Here is a 26,020-nt window from a genome sequence, read left to right on the forward strand (position 1 = left end):
CCTCATCATTGCCATCATGGTCATCATTATTGTCATAAGCCATTGTTATCATCATCATACTTCGCATTATTGCCATCATGGTCATCATTATTGTCATAACCCATTGTTGTCGTTGTCACTATCCTCACCATCATGGTCATCATTATTGTCATAAGCCATTGTTATCATCACAATCCGCATCATTGCCATCATGGTCATCATTATTGTCATAACCCATTGTTGTCGTCATTGTCACGAACCTCACCATCGTGGTCATCATCATTGTCATAACCCATTGTTATTGTCACGATCCTCATCATCACCATCGTGGTCATCATCATTGTCATAACCCATTGTTATTGTCATGATCCTCATCATTGTCATGGTCCTCATCATCACCATCGTGGTCATCATCATTGTCATAACCCATTGTTATTGTCATGATCCTCAACATCACCATCATGGTCAGCACCACCGTCATCATCATCATCGTCACAATCCTCATCGCCATCATGTTCATTACCATCATCGTCATTCTCATCATCATCTTTGTTGCGATTACGCTACCTTGCAGGACTGGGCTCTGCACCTCTTCTTAATGGACTAGGGTGACCCAGGATTCAGAGGGGCTACGTACGGTCAGTGACTACGTTCAGTGACGAGTGTGCATTGTGTGCCAGTGTATTTGTTAGAGGGAGCTTATGTAATGGTGGCATCTGTGTCAGCCTGCGAGTGTGTGTTTTATCTCCCACGTATTCTGTCAGTGTATAATGATAAACTAAATACATTTTGCAGCCCTCTATCAATCCACTGCTGGATGAAGCCCGTGACGGCCATGTGGGTTGTTTGATCATACCTCGCCACGCTGGTCACTCCCTGATCGGAAAATCAGTGTGGGTAACAGAACCATTTCACCTGTGACTGGCCCCTCGTGTGAAGCCGTGGCCTGGCGATGCAGCTCTTGGCCGCCTGGTTCATCACAATCGGTGGCGTCTCTACGCCTGCACAAAGACCTTGTTGTGCGCGCGTGTGCATGCAGTAGTGAGTTAACGTCTCCTAGCCACAGCGGCTCGAATTGGGCTGAGGTGGTGGGGGGGGGTTGCGATGAGGGGAGGGGCGAGGGGAAAGATGAGAGAGGGGGGGGTGTTGACGAGGGGTTGGGGGGAGGGGATGGAGCTGCCCAGGCGTTTAAAGGCCCCCCCCACCCCCCTTATCACCCTCGCCCATTGACGCAGACCGGGGACCCGCTTGTCCGCTCTCGGCTTGTTTGGTTCCCAACATATATATAAAGTGGTGACGGCGTTCCCATTCCATTCGCAGTTCGACTCAGGTGGTGAACCAGGTGGGTGGATCAGCTCCGTGCTGTCTCTCTAAACTCACCGCATTCGTCGTAAACACTGCAGTAGGTCAATTGAAGTAGGCGACGCTTCGAGCCACGGACCTTATTTACAAGCGCACGAAGAAGGGCCATTGTCCAACGCGTATCCTATTCGTTCGTTTTTTTTTGTGCTCTTTTCCTTCTAGGGCCACACGTGTTATCGACGAACGCGCTTTCGTTCTTTCTTGTCTGCGCTTTTGCACCACTGTCAAACGCAGTGTCACTGAATAACGTCTCTCTCACTCTCTCTCGAGGAGCGACGGCGTTCGTGCGCCGTTGTCCTACTATCTCGCTCGACGAGCTTTGTGTCTTTGCACTCTCACAAAGACACGCGGTACCGTCAGCTGCCCCGCGCACGCATCCTGTGTTGCTAGACGGAGAGGTGGCTGGGGGCCGTGGCAGGGGGTTGTCAAAACGATGAGTACAGACGGTGGGAGCATTGTAGGACAGTAACATCGGCAGATTTTTTGTTCTGTTCTCCCATAACAATGCAGCGGTAGCAGGCTATAGCAGCAACATGTGTGTGTGTGCACTGAGGCCACTCATATACAAGCACTATCCAGGCTTAACCCTGTTTAGCTTCCGAAATATGACGAGATCGACGAAGACCAGAAGGAGAGCACGCATGACACCTGTTACTCTTGGGTTCTTTCGGTAAAGTCACGTAGAAAATAAAATTAAATAATAATAGAATACGACGTTTCGATTGCAACACAAGCAACCGTCATCAGGTAAGGATGAATTAGAAAACCAAACATAGTAAACTTAGAAATATAATGCAATACAACACGGAGAGTCGGCTAAATTTAGCAATCTTTGGAAGAACGTAATCAACCAGGTGGGGTTGACTGTTGTGTTAGCCGACTCTCTGTGTTGTATTGCATTATATTACTAAGTTTACTATGTTTGGTTTTCTAATTCATTCTTACCTGATGACGGTTGCTTGTGTTGCAATCGCAACGTCGTATTCTATTATTATTTAATTTTATTTTCTACGTGACTTTACCGAAAGAAGCAAATAGTAATTCCTGCAATCACGAAAGCTTCCAATCTAGTCATTACACCTGTTTTTAAGGCTCTACATTGGCTGCCTGTCAGTTTTAGATTTAATTTCAAGATTATTTTTAATTGGTTTTTAAGTCACGAAATGGACTGGCACCTGAATACACGTCTGACATGCGTCTAAGGTGTGAACCCAGTCGCTCCCTCAGGTCCTCCGGCACTGGCCTCTTGGTTGTTCCGAAGGCCAGGACTCAAACACTTATGGGGAGGGCAGCCTTTAGCTGCTGTGGTCCTCGTCTTTGGAACGGCCTGCACGAGGATCTGAGGGCATTAGAATCGGTGAATGTTTTTAAACGACATCTTAAAACGTAACCTTTTTATATTGGCTCATAATTAGGATGCCCTGATGGTGTGATTTTTATGCTTTTTTTATTATACGTTTAGTTCATTGTGTTACTTCTTTTTTAACGTATTAATCTTATTGTTTCGATTGTGCCAGTCGCTTTTAATGTGTCTTGTAAAGCACTGTGCATTGCATGTTATGCACGAATTGTGTTATAGAAGTAAAGTTTTATTTGATTTGGCCGGTGATGAATTGCACTGTTAAATTAAAAGAGACGATGGGAGGAGAGGATTCCAAAGTAGAGCAGTGTGAACGAAGACGCAGACAGAGAAGTGTTGTGTGACATGCAGTGTGGTGGTTAGAGACGAAACAGTCAGGGAGACCGAGCCCTCAACAGATAGCTGTGAACCCATACGGTTGACCCCGTATTCTTGTACAGGGAAATTGAGTTTTCAGGTCCATACGGCGTTCAGCCGTTTCAATACCGGGCAAAACAATGTTTTGTCCATTTGTGTTTTTCCCTTGTGATGGGACTGTAGGATGAACGTTGGGATTTATAAGGGGCACGGGGTGACCAATAAGGTCTGAATTGGTCTGTAAAAAGCTAGGGCACTGATAAGGGGTTGCCAGGTTTGTGGACATGGGTGGAGGAATGGACGAGTGAGGTGAACGGGAACTGTAAAACCACGGTAGTAGCAGTAGAAGCACGACGAGGAGGCCACTGACCACCGATGAGCGAGTGGTCGGAGTAAACCAGTGAGTGATGGATCGTCGATGAACCTCTCCCTTACTTTGAATCCCATCAAGTACGTACAGTGGAGGTCAGGAGCATGACCTTGGTGCTTGCATCGCAGATTCCAACTTCAGCGTAGCCTCTCATCTCCGGGCCGCAGACTTTGTCACTGCTAAAGTGCATATGTAGTAAAACAGTCGTGTACACAGCATAAATCAAGCGTCGGTTTGCTGTCCGTTTCATATCATTGCTGATTGCATACCAGCGCGTGTAAAAGTAGTTGTGTGAGGTGACCAGGCTCTTAACTTGGGGGTGGTGAATGGGCAACGGACAGGAATGTTTAGCCGAATTAATTCCACAAGACAGTGTTGTCAGTGTATCAGAAACTCGGCGTCTTATGTGTGTTGTTGGTGGGCACTGCGTGGCTGGGGATTATTCTCGCCGAAAGGTGACAGCTTTTTGGCAAAAATAGATACATTTTGGTCCAAGTCCAATAACTTTGCATAAAAATGTAATTCGCTCAGCAGGTGCGATGTTGACATTTTTGCCATCGTGTTTGCCATGTAACAAATAACATAACACACTGGTTAAAAACACTGGCTTATATTTTTATTTTATTAGATTTGTGCTGTACACAAGGCTTTGGGTGGCAAACAATAAAACAGACTTTCAAAAAATTGCACTGAAAAAAACACATTTAGACGGTAAATATGAGAATCGATTATGAACAAAATGATACTGAGTGATGTCTATTGAATCGATCTGGGAGGCAGGAGTAAATCGTTGCATACAGCGCTTTGTCAACCCCCTGCTCAATGAAGGCATTCCCCACGTCGTGACGGTCACGGGAGTTATATTATGACCATACTTCCCCATGCTGATCTTAGTGAATTTGTCAAAGGTGGGGGGGAAGTTTTCGGTTTAGATGTCACTCGCAAACTGATGTTAGCTGTGACCCGGAATCAAAGTAAAAGTAACCGTGTTCATGGCGCAGTGCAATAACCACTGCGCCACCACGACCAGCCCACCCCCACGTGTATCATTGCGTGCGTAGTCGATGTGCCAGTACTGTACTGCTTGTATTCACGAGAGCTCCCCATGCCACCAGTCGCCAAATATTCCAAGCATGCTCGTGACGTGGCCGAGTTACTCAGTCGTCAGAGAGCTGGCCGCCGCGGTGGGCAGATGTTAACTCTCCAAAAATCGACCCTGACGCCGGCTGTATTTGTGGAGTTTGCGTGTGTCTCTCCCCGTGGTCGCGTGGATTTTTTTTTCAGCGTCTCTCCGGTTTTCCCCTCCACGTTTAGAATCAACATCACGCGTTTAGAGTGTGCTTTTGCACGTGATAAGCCACTTCGTTCAACGATCATTTGTGTCCAGGTCGCTTCTGAAAAAGAGCTATATATAAACATAGTATTAATAAAAAATAGTTTATAGTTTAGTTTATCCTAGGAACAATAAATGGCACATTGAAATGCACTCCCACTACAGTGGCTCACCCGTTCTGGCCGACATTACGCGAGAGAAAAAAAAATCTCTGGCGGGTCATGAAACCGACTGGGAAGAAGCCAGAGAAGGACCCCTCCCGTTATTACACCAAGACACGGTCGCGCCTGCCACTCGTGTGATGGATGTGCACGCGGCACTGCACATTAAACATTAAACATCCCCCGGCACAGATATTCCCACAACCTTTGCTCGTCACCTTCCCACCGACTGCCCAACCGTCAAGAATGTTTCACACGATCAACCAAATAACAGTTTGCAAAATTAAAACTATTATACTCTCTGGTTCTTTCGGTAAAGTCACGTAGGTATGAAATAAAATTAAATCACGACGTTTCGATTGCAACACAAGCAATCATCATCAGGTGGGAAAAAGCACAGCAATTATTTTTTGTTGTTGCTGAAGTGGCAGAGAGATGCCGTGTGGCAAGAGGTCATAGAGGTCAGAGAGGGGGGAGGGGCAAGCGAGGGGGGTAGGGGGAGGGGAGCGTTGCGTGGACGCTCGGAGAAGGATGTGAGGCTGGACGGGGGGAAGTGGGCGGGGCTGGAAGTGGGCGGGGCTGAGAGCGCTGGGGATGCGCGGGGCGGGGGTGCAACAACAACACCACTGCAGCAACAATGCCAATGAGGCCAACAATGAAAATGCAGCAGCAATGCCAATGAAGCCAACAATGACAATGCAGCAGCAATGCCAAACGCTGGGGATGCAATTAACGCGGCAAAATAGACTAGTGCCAGGCAAATATGATGGAAAAAACATAAACAGTTAAGGTTTTTACTTGGTTTATAACATCCTTCCAATGTTTTGATTTAAAGCTTTCGTGACTACAGGGATTCATATTCTTGGTTCTTTCGGTAAAGTCACGTAAAATATAAAAATATAAAACAAAATATAAAAATGTAAAAAATAAAATATATTGTTTTATATTTTTATTATTTTATTGTTTCCCTTCTACGTGACTTTACCGAAAGAACCAAGAACATCCTTCCAATGATTGCTCAATTTGTATCCATCTTCTCGGTTGAAGTTATGTCTATGTTTATATATCTGGATGGCTTCATGAACAAACCTTTGATCGTAGCCAGAAGGTTTCCAGAAAAAAAACAATATCATGCTCTCATGATATTGTTTTTTTCCGAGACCAAGGCAGCAGCAGTCCCCGGTGCTGTTCATGCTGCCCGTGGGGCTTTGCTGTGTCTGGCGTTGTTCATGTTGCTGACGCTGCTCAGGCTCGTTGGTGCTTCTGCTCTTGTGCTGCTAATGCTGACTGTGTTGCTGTGCTGGCGACAGAGGTTGGTGCTAACGGTAGTCCTGTACTGGTATTGAGGGTAGCATTCATATTCTTTGGTTCTTTCGGTAAAAGTCACGTAGGTAAAAATAAAGTTAATCAAATCACGACGTTTCGGAGACAACACAAGCTTCCGTCAAACTAGTTACACCAGATGACGGAAGCTTGTGTTGCCTCCGAAACGTCGTGATTTTTTTTATTTTTTCACCTACGTTACTTTACCGAAAGAACCAAAGAGTATGGATCATTGCAGTCACGAAAACTTCAAATCTAGAACAAGCGGTCGTCTTATTCTTTTTATATTTATAAATTGTATTTTCTATCTACGTGACTTTACCGAAAGAACCAAAGAATTTGAATTCCTGCAGTCACGAAACTTTTATGTCAAAGGTAGGATTAATGTTGCTGGTTCTGTTGCTACCACTGGGGCTGCTCCCGGTGGTCAATGTATCTATGGTATCGTTAATGTTGGTGAAGATGCTAGTGCTGCTGGTGGTGGTAATCGCGGTGCCGGTGTTGATGGTGGTCGTAATTTTGCTCGAGCTGTTGATCATGGCTGTACTGCCGGTGCCAGTGGTGGGTGATTGTTGTTTGTGTGCCCAGGCGAGCCCAGGCGAGCCAGCGCGATGGGCAGCAATGGAAGTGTGGTGCGGCTCGGAGGGCTGGTACTGGGTCTGCTGTGGATCTTCCTCCAGGATTTTGCCTCCTGGCTCAGCCGCCTGCTCGGTATGTGCCCTCGTGACACCCACACACGACATCGGGCAGTGAGACCATTGCAGCGAAACACAAGACGGGTGGGGGGGGGGGGAACCATGCAGACGCATGGATTGTGTGTCGCTTCTCAACGTGCTTTGTGCTAGGAATGGTTTATTTTATATCAATTTGATGAAGGCGTATGACTTGCTATTCTGTGGTTCAGAGGAACGTGGATATTAATGCAGAAATTGGAAAATTGGTAAAGAATGGAAAGTGTAAAAAGCAACAACGTCAAGAGGTGCACACTGGGTATGACATTGAGAGACAGGAAAGGGAACATTTGAATTCTAAAACACTCGTGAATTAAAGACATTTATCTTGTATCTTCATGCAGCAGAGATTTAGAGCAAGCATGTGTGTTGAACTTCTTTCGCACCGTACGTAGCCAACCGTGGTAATCGGAGGTGCGGGGGGAAGCACAACAAACAAAACACAAAAGGCAGTTCAAAAGAAATTCGTTTTCAATCTAGAATATCATAAAAGCATGGAGAGGCATGTGTGGAATTACACACAGGCAGATAAACACATTCATCAAGCAACGACCACAAAATAAGAGACATTGTATTGGTCTTCATCCAGCAGTGGCTCGATAATAGCTGATGATGATAATGGTAATAACTTGGGTCTACCCCGGGCTCACCCTGATTACCTTGCCAGGGTAGGAAAAGGAACCCAGGCAAGGAAACAAGGCGAGGCAGACCTGGCCCAGGGGGCGTTAGACATCAACTGCTCTTAAGTTTAAATTTAGTACGGTAATTATAGATCAGAATGGCACACTTAATTAGACGACTTCACATGTGATAAGATAAACTTATTTATTAAAAAGATGTTTTAACATAAATTTATTTGAGGCCTAGAGCCCCCTGTGAACAGGCCAAATATAGTTAACATATTTTTGGGGGTTCTAGTCGTCAATCACTCAATTGGAGTGATATAATCAACTCACGTGCTGGTGCTGGATGGATTGTTACATCGCAGGACCGTGAGAGACAGCAACAGCTTACGAAGGCCTTCATCCAGCAGTGGAGTCATTATGGCTAATGATGACGATGAGCAGTCAAAGTCAGGGCCTGGAAATCCCGCGTAGTGGTGGACATTTCACATTTACATGGAGTGGCCAACGTGGTAATCATTGGTCTACCCCAGAAGGGGGTGGTGGACTGCGATGACTCCTGACCGAGAAAAACCCATGAACCCGATTTGTCAGCAACTGACGATTGGCAGATGCAGAGTGCACTTTTGATCCTCTATTAGCGTAGCTATATATGTTATCAGTTATCCCGCACTTTGCTCTGTGCCAATATAGTTAAACTTTTATTTTGCTTTGTTTTTGAAAGCCAAGTTTCTTTTTAATCTTGCCAATACATTTGAAGAGTTTTTTCATTGTGGAAACAAAAATTGTGACATTGAAATAACTCACGAGGTATCTCACGCGATATCTCTCTGTGGTATTTACTTCTGTAGGCTGCTCGGTAACCCAGGGGGCTGCATTTCTCTGCAAGAGATACAAACGGATTCATCGACTCGTGATGTGATGCCGATATCACATTATGGGATGTAATTGGGAAAACAATTATATTTTTGTACTGGCTTTGACTACAAACTTTACCTGAACTGAAGCAGTGTTCGTTTTTGTGTTATCTCTGCTTGTATGGGTTAGTACAAAGTGGCGGCTTAAGGGTTTGTGCACTGCGCTACGGACTTGCCGTATGGGTTACGATTCCTAACCATGGATAGCATTCACAATAAGTGACACCTATACCTGTCCCGGTTCTCCCCGAGATCAACTCAGCCTTGAAATGCGACACCTGGTGCGGTGTATGAAGACCAAGGACGCCCAGAGTCGTAGCGACCACACCACCCCCTCCTTTGCTTTAACGCCCTTAATAGATGCTTACTTGAGCATTTGTCCTAAAGGTCTGTATGGGTGTACACTATGGCAGCGTCACACAACCCGTGTGTAGCACTCCACCATGGGGGAATGAAAGCCCATCAGGAGGGCCACAGGCTGCGGCATGGGTAACGTGCAGGAGGAATTTGTTCATATGCGAGAATTTTTTTTATATCAGTGCCACGTTGTAGCAACAAACTTCACGAGCACACAATATCAAACGAGTGTGGGGCTGGCGGGGGGCGGGCAGCAGAGGGGAAGTGGGGACCAGTGGTCTTTAGTAGGAGGCCACCATAAAAAAACAGGTTGTGCATGCACCCCACTTGCAAGGTTGAAAGTGTGCGTGTGTTTGTACACTTTCCATTTTCACATCCGTGTACACATAGGAAAGATGTGTACATCCGTGTCCATATGTGAGTGTAGGTATATGTTTGTTTGTACATCTATGTGTGTGGTGCATCTGCTAGTAATCTAGGTCAGGCAACCTATGGAACCTAGGTCTGTCTCATAACCTCCTGCCGATGAACCTTTGGCACTTCACGCGGCCTCAAGGTAGACCTAGCCTGACACAAGCGCCATGGTGATGTCCCCGCCGCTTTGTGGTGAACCGCAGTTGTTGGTGTTGTTGTTGTGCATGTGTGCCGTGTAGGCCTCTCGCTGCTGTTTCCACGTCGCCGTTCGGCGAGCCGCGTGTACGCAAAGTGCTCCGGCCTGCAATGCATCGCTCCCATCATTGCCACAATGACGGAGACCCCCGAGACCATGGAGGCAGAAATTTACGGCACCATTCCAGCCTGGATCAAGGGGACCCTGCTCCGAATTGGACCCGGAAAGTTCGAGTTCGGGCCAGACAGGTGACGCAAAGGTTCACACTCCATTGTCGGCGGGAACTCGGATTTGCCCGTGTGTGTGTGTGCGTGTGAAACAACCCCCTACCTCCTCACGGTGCCGGACGGGAAACTCTGTTGTGGACAGTGCTGTGGGGGGAGGGCCAATTCCGATTGGCCCCTCCTCTCATGGCGTCTGTGACCACCACAGTGGCTAAACAGGGGCTCTGGACGGGTGCGAGGGGCTGGTAACCCCTCCACCGTCAACATTATTACCACGAAACCACGAATACAAAATTTAACTAATAAGCTTGTGCCGGAGGCCCCGGGGGGGCAGGCGTCTATGACGTCTCCTGGCCAAACCCCAATTGGCGGAGCCAGGAGATTGAATCTCTACCCTCGGGGCTCCTCCAGAAACAATGAAAAGCCACTTCGTGTGGCCACGTGGAATGTTCGAATGCTCACTGCGGAGGAGAGGCTGCCACTCATCTGTCGGGAGCTGGACCGGTACCGCCTGGATCTCTGTGTCATTCAGGAGGTCCGGTGGGCTGGTTCTGGCTCTTGCCACCATGAGGGGTGGACAGTCCTCTACTCGGGGCAGCAGACTGCCAAACAACAGGGTGTGGCTCTTCTTTTGAACAAAAGAATGAAGGGGGCGTAGGAGCGTGGCGGTGTACTGTGGGAAGCTGTAAGCCCCAGGTTACTTTGGGCTCACCTTCCCATCAACCGGAGGTGAGGAGTGGTGGTCGTGGTTACTTATGCCCCCACCGAAGACGAACATCCGTGGAGGGATGCAGGTAAAGCCGATGAGTCAGATGCCTTCTATGACCTCCTGTCACAGGTGCTGACTAAAGTGACCCCTCGGGATAGAGTCATCTTGTTGGGTGACTTCAATGCCCGAGTTGGTCATGATGCTGGCACCTGGTCTGAAGTGATTGGAGGACATGGGCCAGATCAGCTCAATAACAACGGGAGGAGGCTGCTGCGAGCCCATGTCCTTGACACCAGGACCTACCGTGGAGCTGATCTTCCCTCTGACCATCGACTAGTCATCTGTAAGATGCACCTGCCATTCTTCCACTCCGGTGGTGGGTGTACACCCAGGACCCCATTCCAAGCTAAAGTGGCCTGGTCTCAGTTATCTGATGAAAGTTGCAAGCGAGAATTTCATCATCGCTTGCGACTGGGGTTGGCATCATCCCCCACTCCTCCTGATGTCGAGGGTAAATGGGCGAGGTTTAGGACTGTGACTCATGCAGCTGCAATGGCTGCTTTGGGTACACGGGCCAGACCTCCCCAGATACCCTGGCTGACAGAGGAGGTGTTCAGGATAGTTGAGAAAAAGCGACAGGCCCACTGTCATCGTCTACAGAATCCCACGTCAGAGAATGAGGAGGCTTACCGCAGCCTTCGCTCGGAGGTTCGGAGAGCCGTGAGGCACTGCAAGGATGGGTGGTGGTCGCGGGTTGCTGAGGAGATGGAGTCTGCCTCAGTGGCCCGCGATCACAAATCTCTATTTAACTCCATAAAAAAGTAACCTGCAGCGCCACACCTATTACCATCATTCGGGGAAAAAACGGTGATCCAATCTCCGACCCCATGGAGCAGGTTTGTAGATTTGCTGAGCATTTATGTGAGGTCCTGGGGGAGGGGAAATCCCTCAGCCAGGAAAACATCGTGGCACAAAGTGGGGATGACCCTGCTGAGGCTGCGGTGCCTCAAATATTGGAGGAAGTCACCCCCTGTGAGTGGCTGGCTGAGGTGCCATCTGTTGAGGAAGTACTGAAGGCGATCCGGAGTCTGAGACCAGGAAAGGCACCGGGCAGAGATGATCTCCCAAGCAAAATGCTGAGTGAGGGTGGCGTTTGTGCACAGATTGCCCTATATGACATCATAACAACAGTCTGGACCACTGGACCGGTTTCGTAGGATTAGAAGGATGCCCTGGTGGTCCCCCTCTTTAAGAAGGAGGACCGCACAGACTGTAACAACTACAGGGGCATCTCATTCCTCAGTGTGCCGGGAAAGGTCCTGGGAAGGATTATTCAACATCGCCTTGCCAGGCACGCTGAGGAGAGGCTTGCGGAGCCCCAATGCGGTTTCAGGAAAGGGCGGTCCTGCACAGATGCTATATTTTCTGTCCATCTGCTACAGCAGAGGTGTAGGGAATTCCAGCAAAACCTACATCTCTGCTTTATTGACCTGGTCAAGGCCTATGATACCATCAGTAGGCCTGGGCTCTGGGTTGTTCTTCGTGCTTTTGGAGTCTCTGACCCTCTGCTCACGATCATTAAGGACCGTCATGATGGTGAGCGGGCCCGGGTAAAACTACATGGCCGGGAGTCAGAGCTTTCCCTGTACACCTTGGGGTGTGACAGGGATGTCCTCTGGCTCCCACATTATTTAACATCTATTTTGACCACGTAGTTTGTGAAGCCTTCAATAGCTGTACCGGAGGAATCTCCATTTGGTACAGATATAATGGGAGGCTGATCGATGCCCGAGTGCGGTCAAGGGATGGTTCCCTATTGCTCAACCACGTTATGTATGCCGATGATTTGGTAATAGCTGCTCATTCAGAGGAGGAGTTGGAGACGCTGCTGTTGAGACTGGAGCGTGCCACTAAGAGATGGGGCCTTACCATCAGCCCCAGCAAAACTAAGCACCTGCCTGGGTATTTTGTATCATCGGACACTCCACCCCCCAACTCCCAATCGGTGATGGGGCAGTTGTGGAGAGTTTCCCATACCTGGGCAGTGTGCTTATGACCGGTTCCAGTTTAACAGCAGAGTTCTCACTCCGAATCAGTCGAGCGGCAATATCTTTTCATCGGTTGCATAATGCTGTGTGGAAGCTACCTGGTCTGTCACTCCGCACTAAGCTTCAGGTCTTCTCGGCCACGGTCATTCCCTCCCTTCTCTATGCTTGCAAAACGTGGACCCCCCTAATGGAACATCTTCGCCAATTAGAAACATTTAGGCTAGCCTGCCTACGATCCATCCTGAGTTTAACCAGGCTGGATTGTGTGAGGAGCTCACAAATCCTTGAAAGATCTGGGCAAGGTCCCATCGGTGAGCTCCTCCGGCAGGCAAGGCTGCGTTGGCTGGGTCATGTAGCCCGCATGCCCAGCCACCGCATGCCAAAACAGCTTTTGTTCGGCCGGATCGAGGGGGCTAAACGGGCACGGCACGGGCTAGAGAAGAGATGGAATGATGTGGTACAGGAGAACGTGGAGCTGAGTGGACTTGCCGTTGATTGGTAACAACGGTGTCAAGATCGGCCTCTGTGGAGGAGGCTCGTGAAGGATGCTACTGGGCAGTTTGAGGCAGTCGCCCTCCAACAACAACGGAGGGCGGAGGAGCGCACTCACAACAACGAGCGGAGCGCCGAGTGGCTAAAGCACAGCAGGTTGGCACAGTAGGGGGCACAGGTGGTGCATCAGCCAGTCATCTCACTCATCTTAGTCAGTCGACCCGTGGCACTTGGGTCTGCCCCGTGACCTCCTGCCAGCGGGCATTCGACACTTCACGTGGCCTTAAGGTGCACATGGTCTGGCACAAGCATCATGGTGACATCACCGCCACTTAGTGGCGAATGGCAGTTGTTGTTGTTGTGCGTGTGACTGCTGCTTAAGTTGGCGTTGGATGGTGTGACGCAGACAGAGCCGTAGAGAGACACAGGGTAATGCAGATAAATATACAGGGACACGGAGAAACACAGGGAAAAGCAGAGAAACATAGATACTGACTGAGAAGCACAGAGAAGCACAGAGACACGTGGAGAGACAAAGGGAGAGATAGACACAGAAACACACTGACATAAGGACTAACATGGAGAAAAATGGTGAGGCGCATGATTGTTGGTGGACGCCCGAATTTGTGTGGACGTGTTGTGACTGCGTTGAGTCGAGCCCGGCCAGTGGAAGGTTTTAACGTGGCGATGTGGCAATGTTGTTCTTTTCCCGAATCGCTCCATGTGAGGCGAGCGATTGGTCGCACTTGACTGATGCGTAATTGCTGAGGCTTGCGTAGAGATCCACACGGCTCGTCTCTGGAATTCCATCCAGTCTCCCCTGCCCCAGCTACTTATAACCTTTCCCAATTCCAGAAACGTCATAATTCTGAACATAATTATTAGCATTCACATTTATCCATCGGTGCCGTTTGATGCTGGCCACTTGGTGTTTTGGACGGTTGGGCCTTGCACTCGGCAACCGCTGTATGTAAAATAGCAGGAGACTAACCTGAAGGACAGTGTCTCTCAGTCGCAGCTACAGCCACTGGTTGTAAAATAGCAGCAGACTAACGTGAGGGACGGTGTCTCTCAGTCGCAGCTACAGCCACTGGTTGTAAAATAACAGCAGACTAACGTGATGGACGGTGTCTCTCAGTCGCAGCTACAACCACTGGGTGTAAAATACCAGGAGACTAACGTGACGGACGGTGTCTCCCCGTCGCAGCTACAACCACTGGTTCGACGGGATGGCGCTGATGCACCGTTTCCGCGTGCACGACGGCCGCGTCTCCTACTCGAGCCGCTTCCTGCGCAGCGACTCGTACCTCCGCAACGAGGCCCGGCAGCGCATCGTGGTGTCCGAGTTCGGCACCATGGCCGTGCCTGACCCCTGCAAGACGCTCTTCGACAGATTTTTCACCTACTTCTCACCACCAGGTGATGTTCGCAGAATGTATGTACTGTATGTTGAACTTATTTCGCACCGTACATAGCCAACCGTGCTCATCGGCGGTGCGGGGGAAGGACAACAAACTAAACACAAAAAGTAGTTCTAAAGAAATTAGTTTGTCAATCTAGATGATTTAAAAGTGCATAGTTCCAGTGGCTTCCTAATGGGAAGGAAGAGCATTCCAGACGGCCGCAGAAGCGCATCTGAAAGTGCGCGATGCAGTGACCGTCTTTGTTCGATAGCTAGCCAAAAGCCGCTGCTGCGAGGATGACCACCGGAGTTTGTGTGATGATGGTTTATGCTCCTTGACGAGATCGGCAAAGTGTTGTGTTTCATTTTTGGCAAGCACTTTGTGTGTAATGAGTGCGACCTTATAATGAATTTGTTCAGCAACTGTAGGGGGCAAGGAAGGGGCACTCATTGCGTTACCAATTGAGACTTCAAAACGCTTTCCTTAGGTCTGTCCATCCATCCATAATGAGGTTGTCGGGGGTGGGGGGCACTGTAGCTCTCATTCACACAGTTTATATGAATGAAAGAACACAGTATACAGCTGTGTTGCCATTTGGGACTTACACTATTGAATACTGGCCACATTGATACAAAGATAATACTGTATTCAACACATTTGTCAAGACCACCGTGGCCTTCAAAGGAAATGTATCTTATTTTTTGGGCAATGGTTCTTATTTAGGCAATTGCCTGAAACGTCACCTATAATGTTATTAATTTTAAGACCACGGTGTTATTGACGAATGTGTTGGATTCGAATTCGGGTTTGAGCCACCGATGATTAACTTGGGATCTAAAGTGTTACCGGTCGATGTTTTCAGATCGGCCACAAATGCCTGCAAAAAAAATCATTAAAATTTCAACACACTCATCAATAACACTGCTCTCAAGAGGATCGGGGAATGTTAAATGTAGTTGTGCATTCACTTTTGTTGCATTCCATCTCTAAGAATGCTAAATATTGGTTTGTACTGTCATGTGTGACGAAGGTTACTCTGTAGCAGCAAGCTTGGGAAAGTCCTACGCCCTAATGTGCGATATCCACTTCCGTCGCCTGCACTCTTAAATCGGGGAGTTTCACTGCTCACTCCGTGAGAATTCTGAATGGAATCTTTAGCAGCCAGCGGGGAAAATGCCGGAAAGAGTGAGGCCACTCACCCTGTAGGTATGGCTAGTGGTTGGGTGGATGTGGCTATGTAAAAGTGGGTGGAGCGAACGGAGGGAGAGGCTGTCAGCCTCACCATGTGTCAGTTGAGCATTCCAGAAATTTAGCAGCTTCATGATTTACTGCTCGCAATTATACTGTAGTGGAAATAAAGTTTTACTGGCTGGCTGGCTGTTTGTCTGGCGAGAGGAAGGGAGGCAGTGCCGGATTATCCGAGTAGCAAAATATATGCTACGGGCCCCGCACTTTCAAGGGCCCGTGCTAAATGGTTTCATGTTATCAATTCCGGTTCAGTGATTCTGCACTTGATCTATTAATATAGTACTATACTGCCTTCAACTTTAATGAACAACTGGGTGTTTGTGGTTAGCGATTTGTCGTATTATCTGGCTGTATAGCAAGTAAAAAATGTATGTTTTAATATTTATGTTTTTTTTTAATCTAGGGCCCCTTTATAACATAATATGCTACAGGCCCCGCACTAGCTTCATCCAGCACTGGAGGGAGGGTCACGTCCAAAGAACGTGTGGGCTGCTAGGGTGATTTTAAAAAAACAATCGTTCCTTTTTATCCTTAACTTTTTGTTCCGCTTGTGGGCCGGGCTGGGGGGTGGTTATGCAGCGCCCACCGACAACGACGTGGTGAACTACGTGGAGTACAAGAAGGACGTGTATGTGAGCTCGGAGACTACGCAAATGCGCAAGGTCGACCCTCGCACGCTCGACACCAAGGAGAAGGTGAGGCTCACGGCGACTCGTGCGGTACAGCGTAGATCAGTGTGGAAACGGCATAGCCCAGCGCGGGGTAGTACAATGCCTCATATCGGTGTGGCAAACACGAGCAGTGACGAATACATTTAAAATGTTGTTGCTTGTTTCAGCGTGTTCATTTAAATAGTAAACGCTGTTACATTTATTTGTTATGTATAGTCGCAAACGTTTTACACGATTCTCCATGTCTTTTACTGCCACGTACCGATTGGGAGATCGAGAGCATAACAGACGGACAATTGTGGTAGTTATATTTGTAGATATCTATATCTAGACTATCGCTACCATCGCTACTTCTGTCCCTGGTTCCTTCCACAACCTCAGTCAGATTAAAATTTTCACTCCCGCCACGGAATTCTGGGTCGCTCCGGCCCCTTTTCAACCCCTGGTCACATTGTAGCAAGCCTTGGGCCGTACAGCACTTAACGCACGCAGTACAGCTTGCACAGCAAAGGGATCACACCACGGATGGGGACGACGCGGCGCGGGACACGTCGTGACACGGTTGTGACACAAGGTGGGAGTTGAACTGTGGTCGCTCGTCCGCGTGCAGGTGGACTGGGGCAAGTTTGTGGCGGTCAACTCGGCCACGGCGCACCCCCATTATGACCCCGACGGCACGGCCTACAACATGGGCAACATCTTCGGCAAAGAAGGTCAGAGGTCACAAAGATCGGAGATCGCAAGGGGCAATGTCAGTCAGAGGTCGCGAGGGCCAAATAAGGTCAGAGGTCGCAAACGGTAAAGTACCTTCACGTGCCGAAAGGGCCATTGCTCGAAACGTCACCCACCATGTTCTCTGAAGGGCAATTGCCTATTATACAGTATATAATCTCCTTTTAAGGCCACAGCGCTGTTGACGAATGTGACTTGTTCTTTACGCTTCTGCACCACTGCCAACACAACAGCATCACCAAATAATGTGTTATGCTGCAGTCTCCAACGCTTGTGAGCTACCCTGTCTCTCTGGCCTCTCTTTATGCTATAAGGAAGGGCCATTGCCCGAAACGTCACCTATTATATATTATGGACGAATGTGCTGAGTTTCGGGTGATAAAAAAAACCGACTGGTATAAGTGTGCTACGGAGGGGTTGGGTTAGTGATAGGGGTAGTGATAAGAGTAGTTATAGGGGTATTTATAGGGGTTGGAGCAGTGATAGGGGTGGAGGTAGTGATAGTAGTGATAGGGATTGCAGTAGGTCTGGTTGTTTTTTGTATTGTTTGTTGGAATTTTCTGACCCACTCCTACTGGACACCTGTGGAAAAGAGCTTCATAGCTCATCGGATTCCTCCAGTATGAATAAATATTCTGATTCTGGCTGTAGCTGAAGAGCGGGGGCAGGGAGTAGCAGTCGCAGGATGGGCTCGGGAGAGAAGAGATGGCTTTTAAACCTACGGTGCAAAATAAGTTTCACATACATACACGTGTGATCCATCCACTGCTGGATTGATAAAGGCCTTCCAAGCCACCGCCACCCTGTCGATATGATTGCTGCGCTACGTCTGTGCCACCCAGGGACGTATTACGCCATCATCCGCGTGCCGGTGCAAAAGGACTCGGACGGTGACACACTCGAGGGCGCCACGATCGTCACACGCTTCCCGGCCGCGGATTCACGATTTCCATCGTATTACCATAGCTTTGGTAATATTACCGCAGCCTCTCTAAACCCACACTCGCGATCGAACCAAATGTGCGCTGATTAACGTTCTGCTAACCACACGGGGCGACGTCGTCCTGGCAAGAGCGCGGCAGTGCAACGTAATTAATGTATCCATTGTTGTACTGTACTATGCTACCATGTATTGTGAGAACCTCGCCTTCACCAACCCACACTGGAAAGTGCGGTGAAGTATGTTAAAAAAAAACCCCCACGACTCTCACGGTGTAAGTGTCATCATATCATGCTCATTTACAATATCGTCATTGTCATTATCCCGTTGCAGTCTAATTATACACTAATATACTGCATTATGGGTTGGAGCGATGTCGCAGACGGCTTGCGCCACTGCACTATGAACCCGGCGACCCGAGTTCGGTTCCCAGCCACGGGCAGCGTTGGCGGCGGTTGACATTTGAAGCGGTCCCTGGGTGACCCCGCCACTTTCACCAGGCCACACCGACCAATGCGGTGAAGTAGTCCGTTGTCTTCCCCTCTTTCCCCCGCATCTCCGATCAGCACGGTTGGCTACGTACGGTGCAAAAGAAGTTCAACATGCATACGTATGCACGGTCACATAACCCCCCAAGACTCACCCGGTGCGGGCAGCCATCAATCCGGCAACTGGAAGGACGCGGGCCTCTGGCCGAGCGGTGCCGCCAGCCAGACACTTTGCGGGGCTCCCCCTCTACCTTTCCCTCTCCCCCTCTACCTTTCCCTCTCCCCCTCTACCTTTCCCTCTCCCCCTCTACCTTTCCCTCTCCCCCTCTACCTTTCCCTCTCCCCCTCTACCTTTCCCTCTCCCCCTCTACCTTTCCCTCTCCCCCTCTACCTTTCCCTCTCCCCCTCTACCTTTCCCTCTCCCCCTCTACCTTTCCCTCTCCCCCTCTACCTTTCCCTCTCCCCCTCTACCTTTCCCTCTCCCCCTCTACCTTTCCCTCTCCCCCTCTACCTTTCCCTCTCCCCCTCTACCTTTCCCTCTCCCCCTCTACCTTTCCCTCTCCCCCTCTACCTTTCCCTCTCCCCCTCTACCTTTCCCTCTCCCCCTCTACCTTTCCCTCTCCCCCTCTACCTTTCCCTCTCCCCCTCTACCTTTCCCTCTCCCCCTCTACCTTTCCCTCTCCCCCTCTACCTTTCCCTCTCCCCCTCTACCTTTCCCTCTCCCCCTCTACCTTTCCCTCTCCCCCTCATCTTCGTCCAGCGATGACGGAGAACTACGTGGTGTTCCTGGAGCAGCCGCTGTGCATGGACGTCCTACAGCTTCTCACGGCGCGCCTCCGTGGCCGGGCCTACTCGCACTGCATGGTCTGGAAGCCGCAGCGCGGGAGCATCATGCGCGTGGCCAACAAGCACACGGGCGAGGTGCAACGAGCCTCCCCTCCACGCCGCGCGGCCCTCCGCGAAGCACTCGCGCGGTTTGCCGCAACGGATGAGCAATGTCGTCTTCTTCTTATTGTTTTTTATTCTTCCTCTTCTTCATGTCCAGCCCTTTTACGGAGGCCGCTGGGTTCGTGAACTTCCAGCGGCAGCAGCAGCAGCAGTCCCCGTGTGTTGGTGATCATCGTCATATCCCTGATGTTTCCGTGTTACTTTGCTGATCATTCCTCTTCATTCCAGTGTCTCCTTCTCTCCATCGGTCCATTTTTTTTGGGCATCCTCTTCCTCTGTTGCTCTCTACTCACGTCGCCATTGGTTTTGCCGGATTCCTGCTTGGTTATTCTGATGTGACCATACCCACAGAAGTCCGTAATCCTCAGTTACTTATGTTGTTCATTGCATCTTCAAGCTCTTCACATCTCCATGTATAGATAGATGATGAGTGGCCTGCAATTCCAACTCCCTCCCTCTTTCGCCTAGTCCAGAAACACACTCTTGCACTTTATCTTCTTTTCAGAGTGGGAAATCTGTCATTTTATTATTATTGCCCAGGAAACCCTCTTTGAGTCTCAGAATACATTTTTCGGAATGTCTGGGCATTCGGATGATTGGCTAGTTTCTTTATAACGACTGCTTTTGCATGTAGAGTTTTCCAGGAAATATGGATTGACCATGGATGATAATAATGATGATGGCATGAGTGTATATTACAAAGAGTTCATATTTGGGATTGTCAACTGATATGAAATGCGTTTTCTCAGTGTTGATATTCCATTTGGCAGTGGGCCAATTATGTCTGATTAAACCTCTTGTGATGAATTATGTACGAGTATGTACAGCAGCATGTGTGTACGTGTGTGTTTGTGGGAGCGGTAGTGTAGCGGTTAGCGCGCTGCGCTATGAACCTGGCGACCCGAGTTCGGTTCCCGCTCACGGTCAACACCAGTGACGATTATCTGAACCGGTCCTGGGCCTCCCCTAGGTCGACTCAGCCTCGAATGAGTACCTGGTGCGATGTGTAAACATTGCCACTGGGGAGATAAAGGCGGTCGGGCGTGGTGCTGGCCACCCACCCTCTCGTGTACCGTGCCGGCCTTCATAGGTGCTCGCTAACAGCACTTGCCCCAAAAATCTGTTATTGCGATAAATGTAATCTTTGTCTCTATGCACGAGTGTTTCATCATTGTCATGAGCGACCGAGGGAACGAACAACTTATCCCTGCCACCTCTTCACCGTGTGTCGCTCCCTCTGACCAGATCCTGCCGGTGGCCTACCACATGAAGGCCATGATGTCCTTCCACCACATCAACGCTTACGAGGATGACGGTCACATCGTCAACGACCTCTGCTGTGTCGACCACTACTGCACAGCGGACGAAGACTCCCTGATGCTGAAGAACTTGCGTAGCTCCGGGGACGCCCTTGACCAGGTTGCGTCTGCGTTGAATCAGTCGGCAGTGTTAACGCTTTCCAACTGAGGTTGAAAGTGTGCGTTAGCTCTGCCCATCTATCCGTAATTGTGGGGGTCATGCCACATTGATCAGAGGGTTGCCCAAAACTTGAATACAAAAACCCAGTGGAAAATGGACTATTTGCAAGTTTGTAAACACATTTTCCTCCATCTGCTTCAATGCCGCGTGTGCTTTTGTGTCGCACCGCGTGTTGTCCGCCACGTTGCCCAACGTATTTCTCCAAGTGCTGGGAGCTTCTTCGCGAACTGATTAATTCAGCTCCCAGCACATCGGAGCAAACCGTCGCAAATCGTGTCAAACGACAGACACGTGGTAACAACCCCGACCAACGCGTGCCGGAGAGCTGCCCCTCGGTTTGTTGCAAACGCCCCGTATAAATCGTTGCGTCTGAACGTCGTGATTTCCGCCCTCAGCTCTACAATCGGCGGCCCATGACGTACCCACGTCGGTTCGTGATGCCCCTGTCCGTGGGCCCCGATTCCCCACGTGGCACAAACCTCTGCTCCTTGCCGTACACCACGGCCTCAGCCACCCTCCGCGACGACGGCAAGGTGGGTGGCCTCCTCGTCTTCCGCCGTGGTCTTCTGCGTGCTGTCTCGACCCCCTCCGTGACCCTCTCCGATCCTCCATGACCCTTCTCTCACCTCGCCCGGCGTGGACGATGCGTTGTTCCCTCGCGCACAAACGGAGACTCCGAGGGCACCTCGCGGACCGGGTGTGGTGAACAGCTTCAATACGGTGGAACGTCCGGTGGACAGCTGTGGGAAGTCCCTGCTGTTACTCATCCCTCAGAAGCACTTCTCAGATTCACTGTGCGCATCTCTGAAAGCTCTGACCTTCCGTGATCCACCTACATCCTGTCTGACCCTACCTGACCTCCCATGACCCTGCCCGACCCTACCAGAGCCTCCTCGGTCTTTCGTGCCTCTCCCTGACCCTCCGCTGTCCATCTTTTGACCCATCAACTTGTCCCCTCGGACCTCTACCGTTTCCCACCCTTGTTCTCCTTCATGCTTTCTTGACTTTAACCCACAGGGGTGGTGGGGGGGGGTGGGTTGATAGGAATCGTTGTCCTCGTTGTGTTGTGGACCTTAGCACGCGCGGTCGCACGTTGCGTCCGAGCGGCCGTAGGTGTGGCTGGAGCCCGAGCCGCTGCACGGCGACGACGTGGAGGAGTACGGAGGCCTCGAGTTCCCCAGGATCCACTACGAGCGCTTCAACGCGCGGCCGTACCGCTACTTCTACTCGTGCGGGTTCCAGCACATGATTCCGAACAGCCTCATCAAGGTGGACGTGACCACCAAGGAGACGAAGGTGCGACGGCGCAGCGGTGGAGTTCCCCGCTCGTCTCAAAAAATCTTGTCCTCTTTCGCGCGCGTACATCCTCCATCGGAAACGTCCCACCGCATCGTCATCATCGTCGTCATCATCATCGTCGTCATCACCATCCTCTCGGTTGTCATGATTACCACCGTCATTGATGCCGCCACGCACCATCATCATGATCAGCCATGGTGTATCCACTGCTAACTACCCGTCTCTCGACATCACACTGGGGCAAGCTGTTGAATCACTGCACGCTGCAGGTGTGCACCAGCCCCACGCAACTGGAATTTACCCTCGTCATCATCATCAGCATCATCAGGCACAATCTATCCACTGCTGGATAAAGGCCATCTCAAGCCGTCGCCATCTCTATTTGTCCTGCTGCGCAACAATTCTTCGAGCAACTGCACACGGGCTGATTTAATCACTCGATCTCCATCATGGATGTCCTCTGTGGCAAGTTCCATCCCTTGGCTGCCACTCCATTGCTTGGCTGGCACACACTTGGTTGCCCACGCCTCCGATTCGCAGTTGGCTTCGTATGGTGCGAAAGAAATTCAACATACAGCACGTACACCATCGTTCGTCTCGACGGGTGGGGGAACTTCGTGTGTTTCTTTGCACACATGCCTGCGTGCATGTGTGCGTGTGCACATGGCCTGGCACAAGCGTCGTGGTGACGTCACCGCCACTTAGTGGCGAATGGCGGTTGTTGTTGTGTGTGAGCACAGCTATAGTTGAGCGTGTGCACGCCGTTGTGTGTGTGCTTACATTGGCACAGTAGAGGGTAGGGCACAGCTGGTGCATCTGCCAGTCATACACTCAGTCGAGCCATGGTACCCGGGTCTGTCCCATGACCTCTTGTCAGCGAGCCTTCCACACCGAGCGGCCTCAAAGTATAGCTGGCCTGGCACAGGCGCCGTGGTGACGTGTGGCGAATGGCGGGTGTTGTTGTTGTTGTTACATATATGTACGTTTGCATGTGCACGCGCGTGCGCGTATGCCTGTGCGCTTGCAGCATTGGCAAGTGGACGGCTATTACCCGTCGGAGCCCGTGTTCGTACCGAGTCCCGGAGCCGAAGGAGAGGACGAAGGGGTGGTGTTGTCTGTCGTCATTTCGCCGGACAAGGTGTGCTCCGGTTCATCCGAGGACGACCTCCAGTAGAGGCGGCCGGGCGGCGCCAGGGGACCGATGGCACGGCAGGGACGCCGCGCAGGCCCCTTGCCGAGACCCTGGGTTCGAGTCCACGTTTCAGACGCTCGCCCACGACTCGAATGGGCTCTCAATTTTTGCTGTGCGAGTTGATGAGATTTCCTTAGTCACGAGAGACTGAACAGAGAAACCGTCATGCTCAATTTGGCTTCATACGGCAAATTGCAGTTCTGGCGATTTCATATTTTTTATTTGCTTGATATGTGATCAACAGTCGCGTTGTGAAACAAAGAGGTTCAGATGTCACTGGCCTGTAGCCAGGAATCGAACTCAGCTGGATTCAGAGCCCTCCACCACTCCTGATGATATAGCATCCCACCCTGACCGTTACCATGACCCCACCACCCTGACCTGACCCCACCTCCCTGACCTGGCCCCACCTCCCTGCCGTCACTGACCGTGTGCAGGAGAAGCCGTCCTTCCTGCTGGTTCTGGACGCTTCCTCGTTCGTGGAACTCGGCCGAGCCGTGGTGCCCAGAGACATCCCATACGGCTTCCACGGCATCTTCGCTCCCAACGTCGTCTAATAACGACGACCACGGCGGTGGTGGCGATGGTAGTGGGGAGCGGTAGCATAGCGGTTAGCGTGCTGCACTACGAACCCGACGACCTTCGATTTCCGCTCCAGTTAGATTTCTGCTTGCTAGTAACACCTGCCCCAACAGTCTGTTAAGGCTATACAGGGGATCTTTGTCTTTGATGTGATTGAGGATGATGGTTGTGGTGGTTACAGCTGTGGTCATCATGATGCGAATGTAGATGTTGATTTTATACAGATGTCATTGGGGTAGGTGGTGGCGATGGTTGTGTTAGTGGTGATGGTAATCATGATGATGGTAAAATTTTGATTTAAAGCTTTCGTGACTGCAGGGATTCATATTCTTGGTTCTTTTGGTAAAGTCACGTAGAAGGGAAACAATAAAATAATAAAAATATATTTTATTGTTTTATATTTTTATTATTTTATTGTTTCCCTTCTATGTGACTTTACCGAAAGAACCAATATGATGGTAATCATGATTATAATTTGTATTATGGTGGCGATGTGATAAGTGATAATCATGGTTGATTAATTTCCCCACGCCTCCGATTACCAGTCGACTACGTATGGTGTGAAATAAGTTTAACATACATATATACATAATAAAAGATTTGTATTTAGGAACGTGCATGAAAACGTTGAAGTAGAATGCTTGTCTAATGCTTGAAGGTAAATGTATTACAATCCGGGTAGGTCTTCATCCAGCAGTGGATTAATCATGGCTAATGATAAGAAAAACGAAGTGGAAAAAGGCCCGGTCCTGCTGTGCACGCGCGTCGCTCGCAAATCTCTTGCTAAAAACCACAATTGCGACTTCACTCCCTCCAGGTCGACTTCTCATTTGCCATCCGGTTCCTATGTACACATTTATTACAATTTTTTGTTTCGATTTTTGTCTCGTCTTCTGAAATGAAATTACATCTAGAAATGGATCACGCACTTATTTTTTTTATGAAAACGTGTCCCTGTCTATTCTATGCATAGTAGAAATAAAATATATATAAACTCGTATTGATTTTCGTATGCCTTCAAAATGCTCCAGACACGGGTTAGAGTGTAAGTGGTGTGATTGTGCAAAGACGTTCAGTTACGGAAGTCTGTTCATTGATAAGTTTAATTCTGTTATGGAGTGCATTTTCTGAACACGTACTCCGTTTTTTTCACCACATCGGAGAACCTAATAATTATTCACGTTATAGTGTCATGAATTCTAAAGATATTGATGCAATATTATTTAATCGTGCATTTTTGTCCATAAAATAAGCTTAATTATGCTCGGTAAGCTTGTTCCCGGCATATTAAACTGCATCCATGATGGTATTACCTAAAACTTAAGGACTTGAGTATGGAGTGTTGCTTGTGGGGGGGAAGGGAATGTAGTTGGTTATGAAGCATGAGCAATGGATCTGTGCATCTGTGGATAACTTGAGAAGCTTAAAGGAGATCATTGTATTTATGAAAGCCTGTGTTTTTATTCATAATTTATTTTTAGATCAGACCGTATAGGTGCAAAGTGTGTCGTACACCCTCCAGAGCCAATTAGTGACGTTGTCACGTGAACCACTTGAGCAATCCCACAACATTTCACAACTGGGTGCGTCTTTTCGCTGATAGTTGCAACCAGCATCATCAGGAAATTTGGCGATGCGATTCACAAGCTGCTGCCTATACGAAGGACCAGGACCGTTGCTTCCAGGCATCGTTTCTCCGCGGTAGCTCCCACCTGCTGCACATCCACAGCAGCGTTCAATCTGCACTGACTTTTAAGAGACTCTTTAAGGGCCCCACCAACTATTTTCGCCTTCCTTTCAACTAAGTGTGCTCGGCTCCATGCCAGTCACGGTCATTTGTGAAATACTGCGCCAATAATTGAATTATTTTTCAACTTCTATTTGAGGAAAGGCATTCTTGTATATCACATGAACAGAAATATAGAAAAGAAAAACTACATTGGTGAAAAATACATGAAGCTGTTTTGGGCAATGACTCAAAATGGTTTCATTAGTGCAGTACAGTACTGCATGGTGTATTCTTGCAATATTTAAGCGGCGTTAAGGAATAATCTGTTTTTTTGTGCTTGAGCGCCACTGCCA

The 26,020-nt window shown here is 49.4% G+C and overlaps 1 protein-coding gene across 2 annotated transcripts; it reads left to right on the forward strand.

The window, feature by feature from the left end:
* Positions 1 to 356: 356 nt before the first annotated feature.
* Positions 357 to 24,938, forward strand: LOC116948197 (carotenoid-cleaving dioxygenase, mitochondrial). Of its 2 annotated transcripts, none has more exons than XM_076071310.1 (13): positions 357 to 617; positions 6,834 to 6,956; positions 9,527 to 9,731; positions 14,164 to 14,375; positions 16,187 to 16,302; positions 16,889 to 16,991; positions 17,853 to 17,981; positions 19,199 to 19,359; positions 20,632 to 20,805; positions 21,261 to 21,398; positions 21,979 to 22,161; positions 23,192 to 23,302; positions 23,794 to 24,938. In XM_076071310.1, exons 2-13 carry the CDS (start codon positions 6,857 to 6,859, stop codon positions 23,911 to 23,913), a joined length of 1,752 nt encoding a protein of 583 aa, XP_075927425.1. In that variant the 5' UTR covers positions 357 to 617; positions 6,834 to 6,856; the 3' UTR covers positions 23,914 to 24,938. The 2 variants fall into 2 exon arrangements, with proteins under 2 accessions (XP_075927425.1, XP_075927424.1); XM_076071309.1 differs by lacking the exon at positions 357 to 617 and adding an exon at positions 1,170 to 1,321.
* The last annotated feature ends 1,082 nt before the right edge of the window (positions 24,939 to 26,020 follow it).

This window comes from Petromyzon marinus, chromosome 32 (genome assembly GCF_048934315.1).
Source record: "Petromyzon marinus isolate PM22_M1 ecotype Great Lakes invasive population chromosome 32, UKy_Petmar_22M1.pri1.0, whole genome shotgun sequence".
Lineage (NCBI taxonomy): Eukaryota > Metazoa > Chordata > Hyperoartia > Petromyzontiformes > Petromyzontidae > Petromyzon > Petromyzon marinus.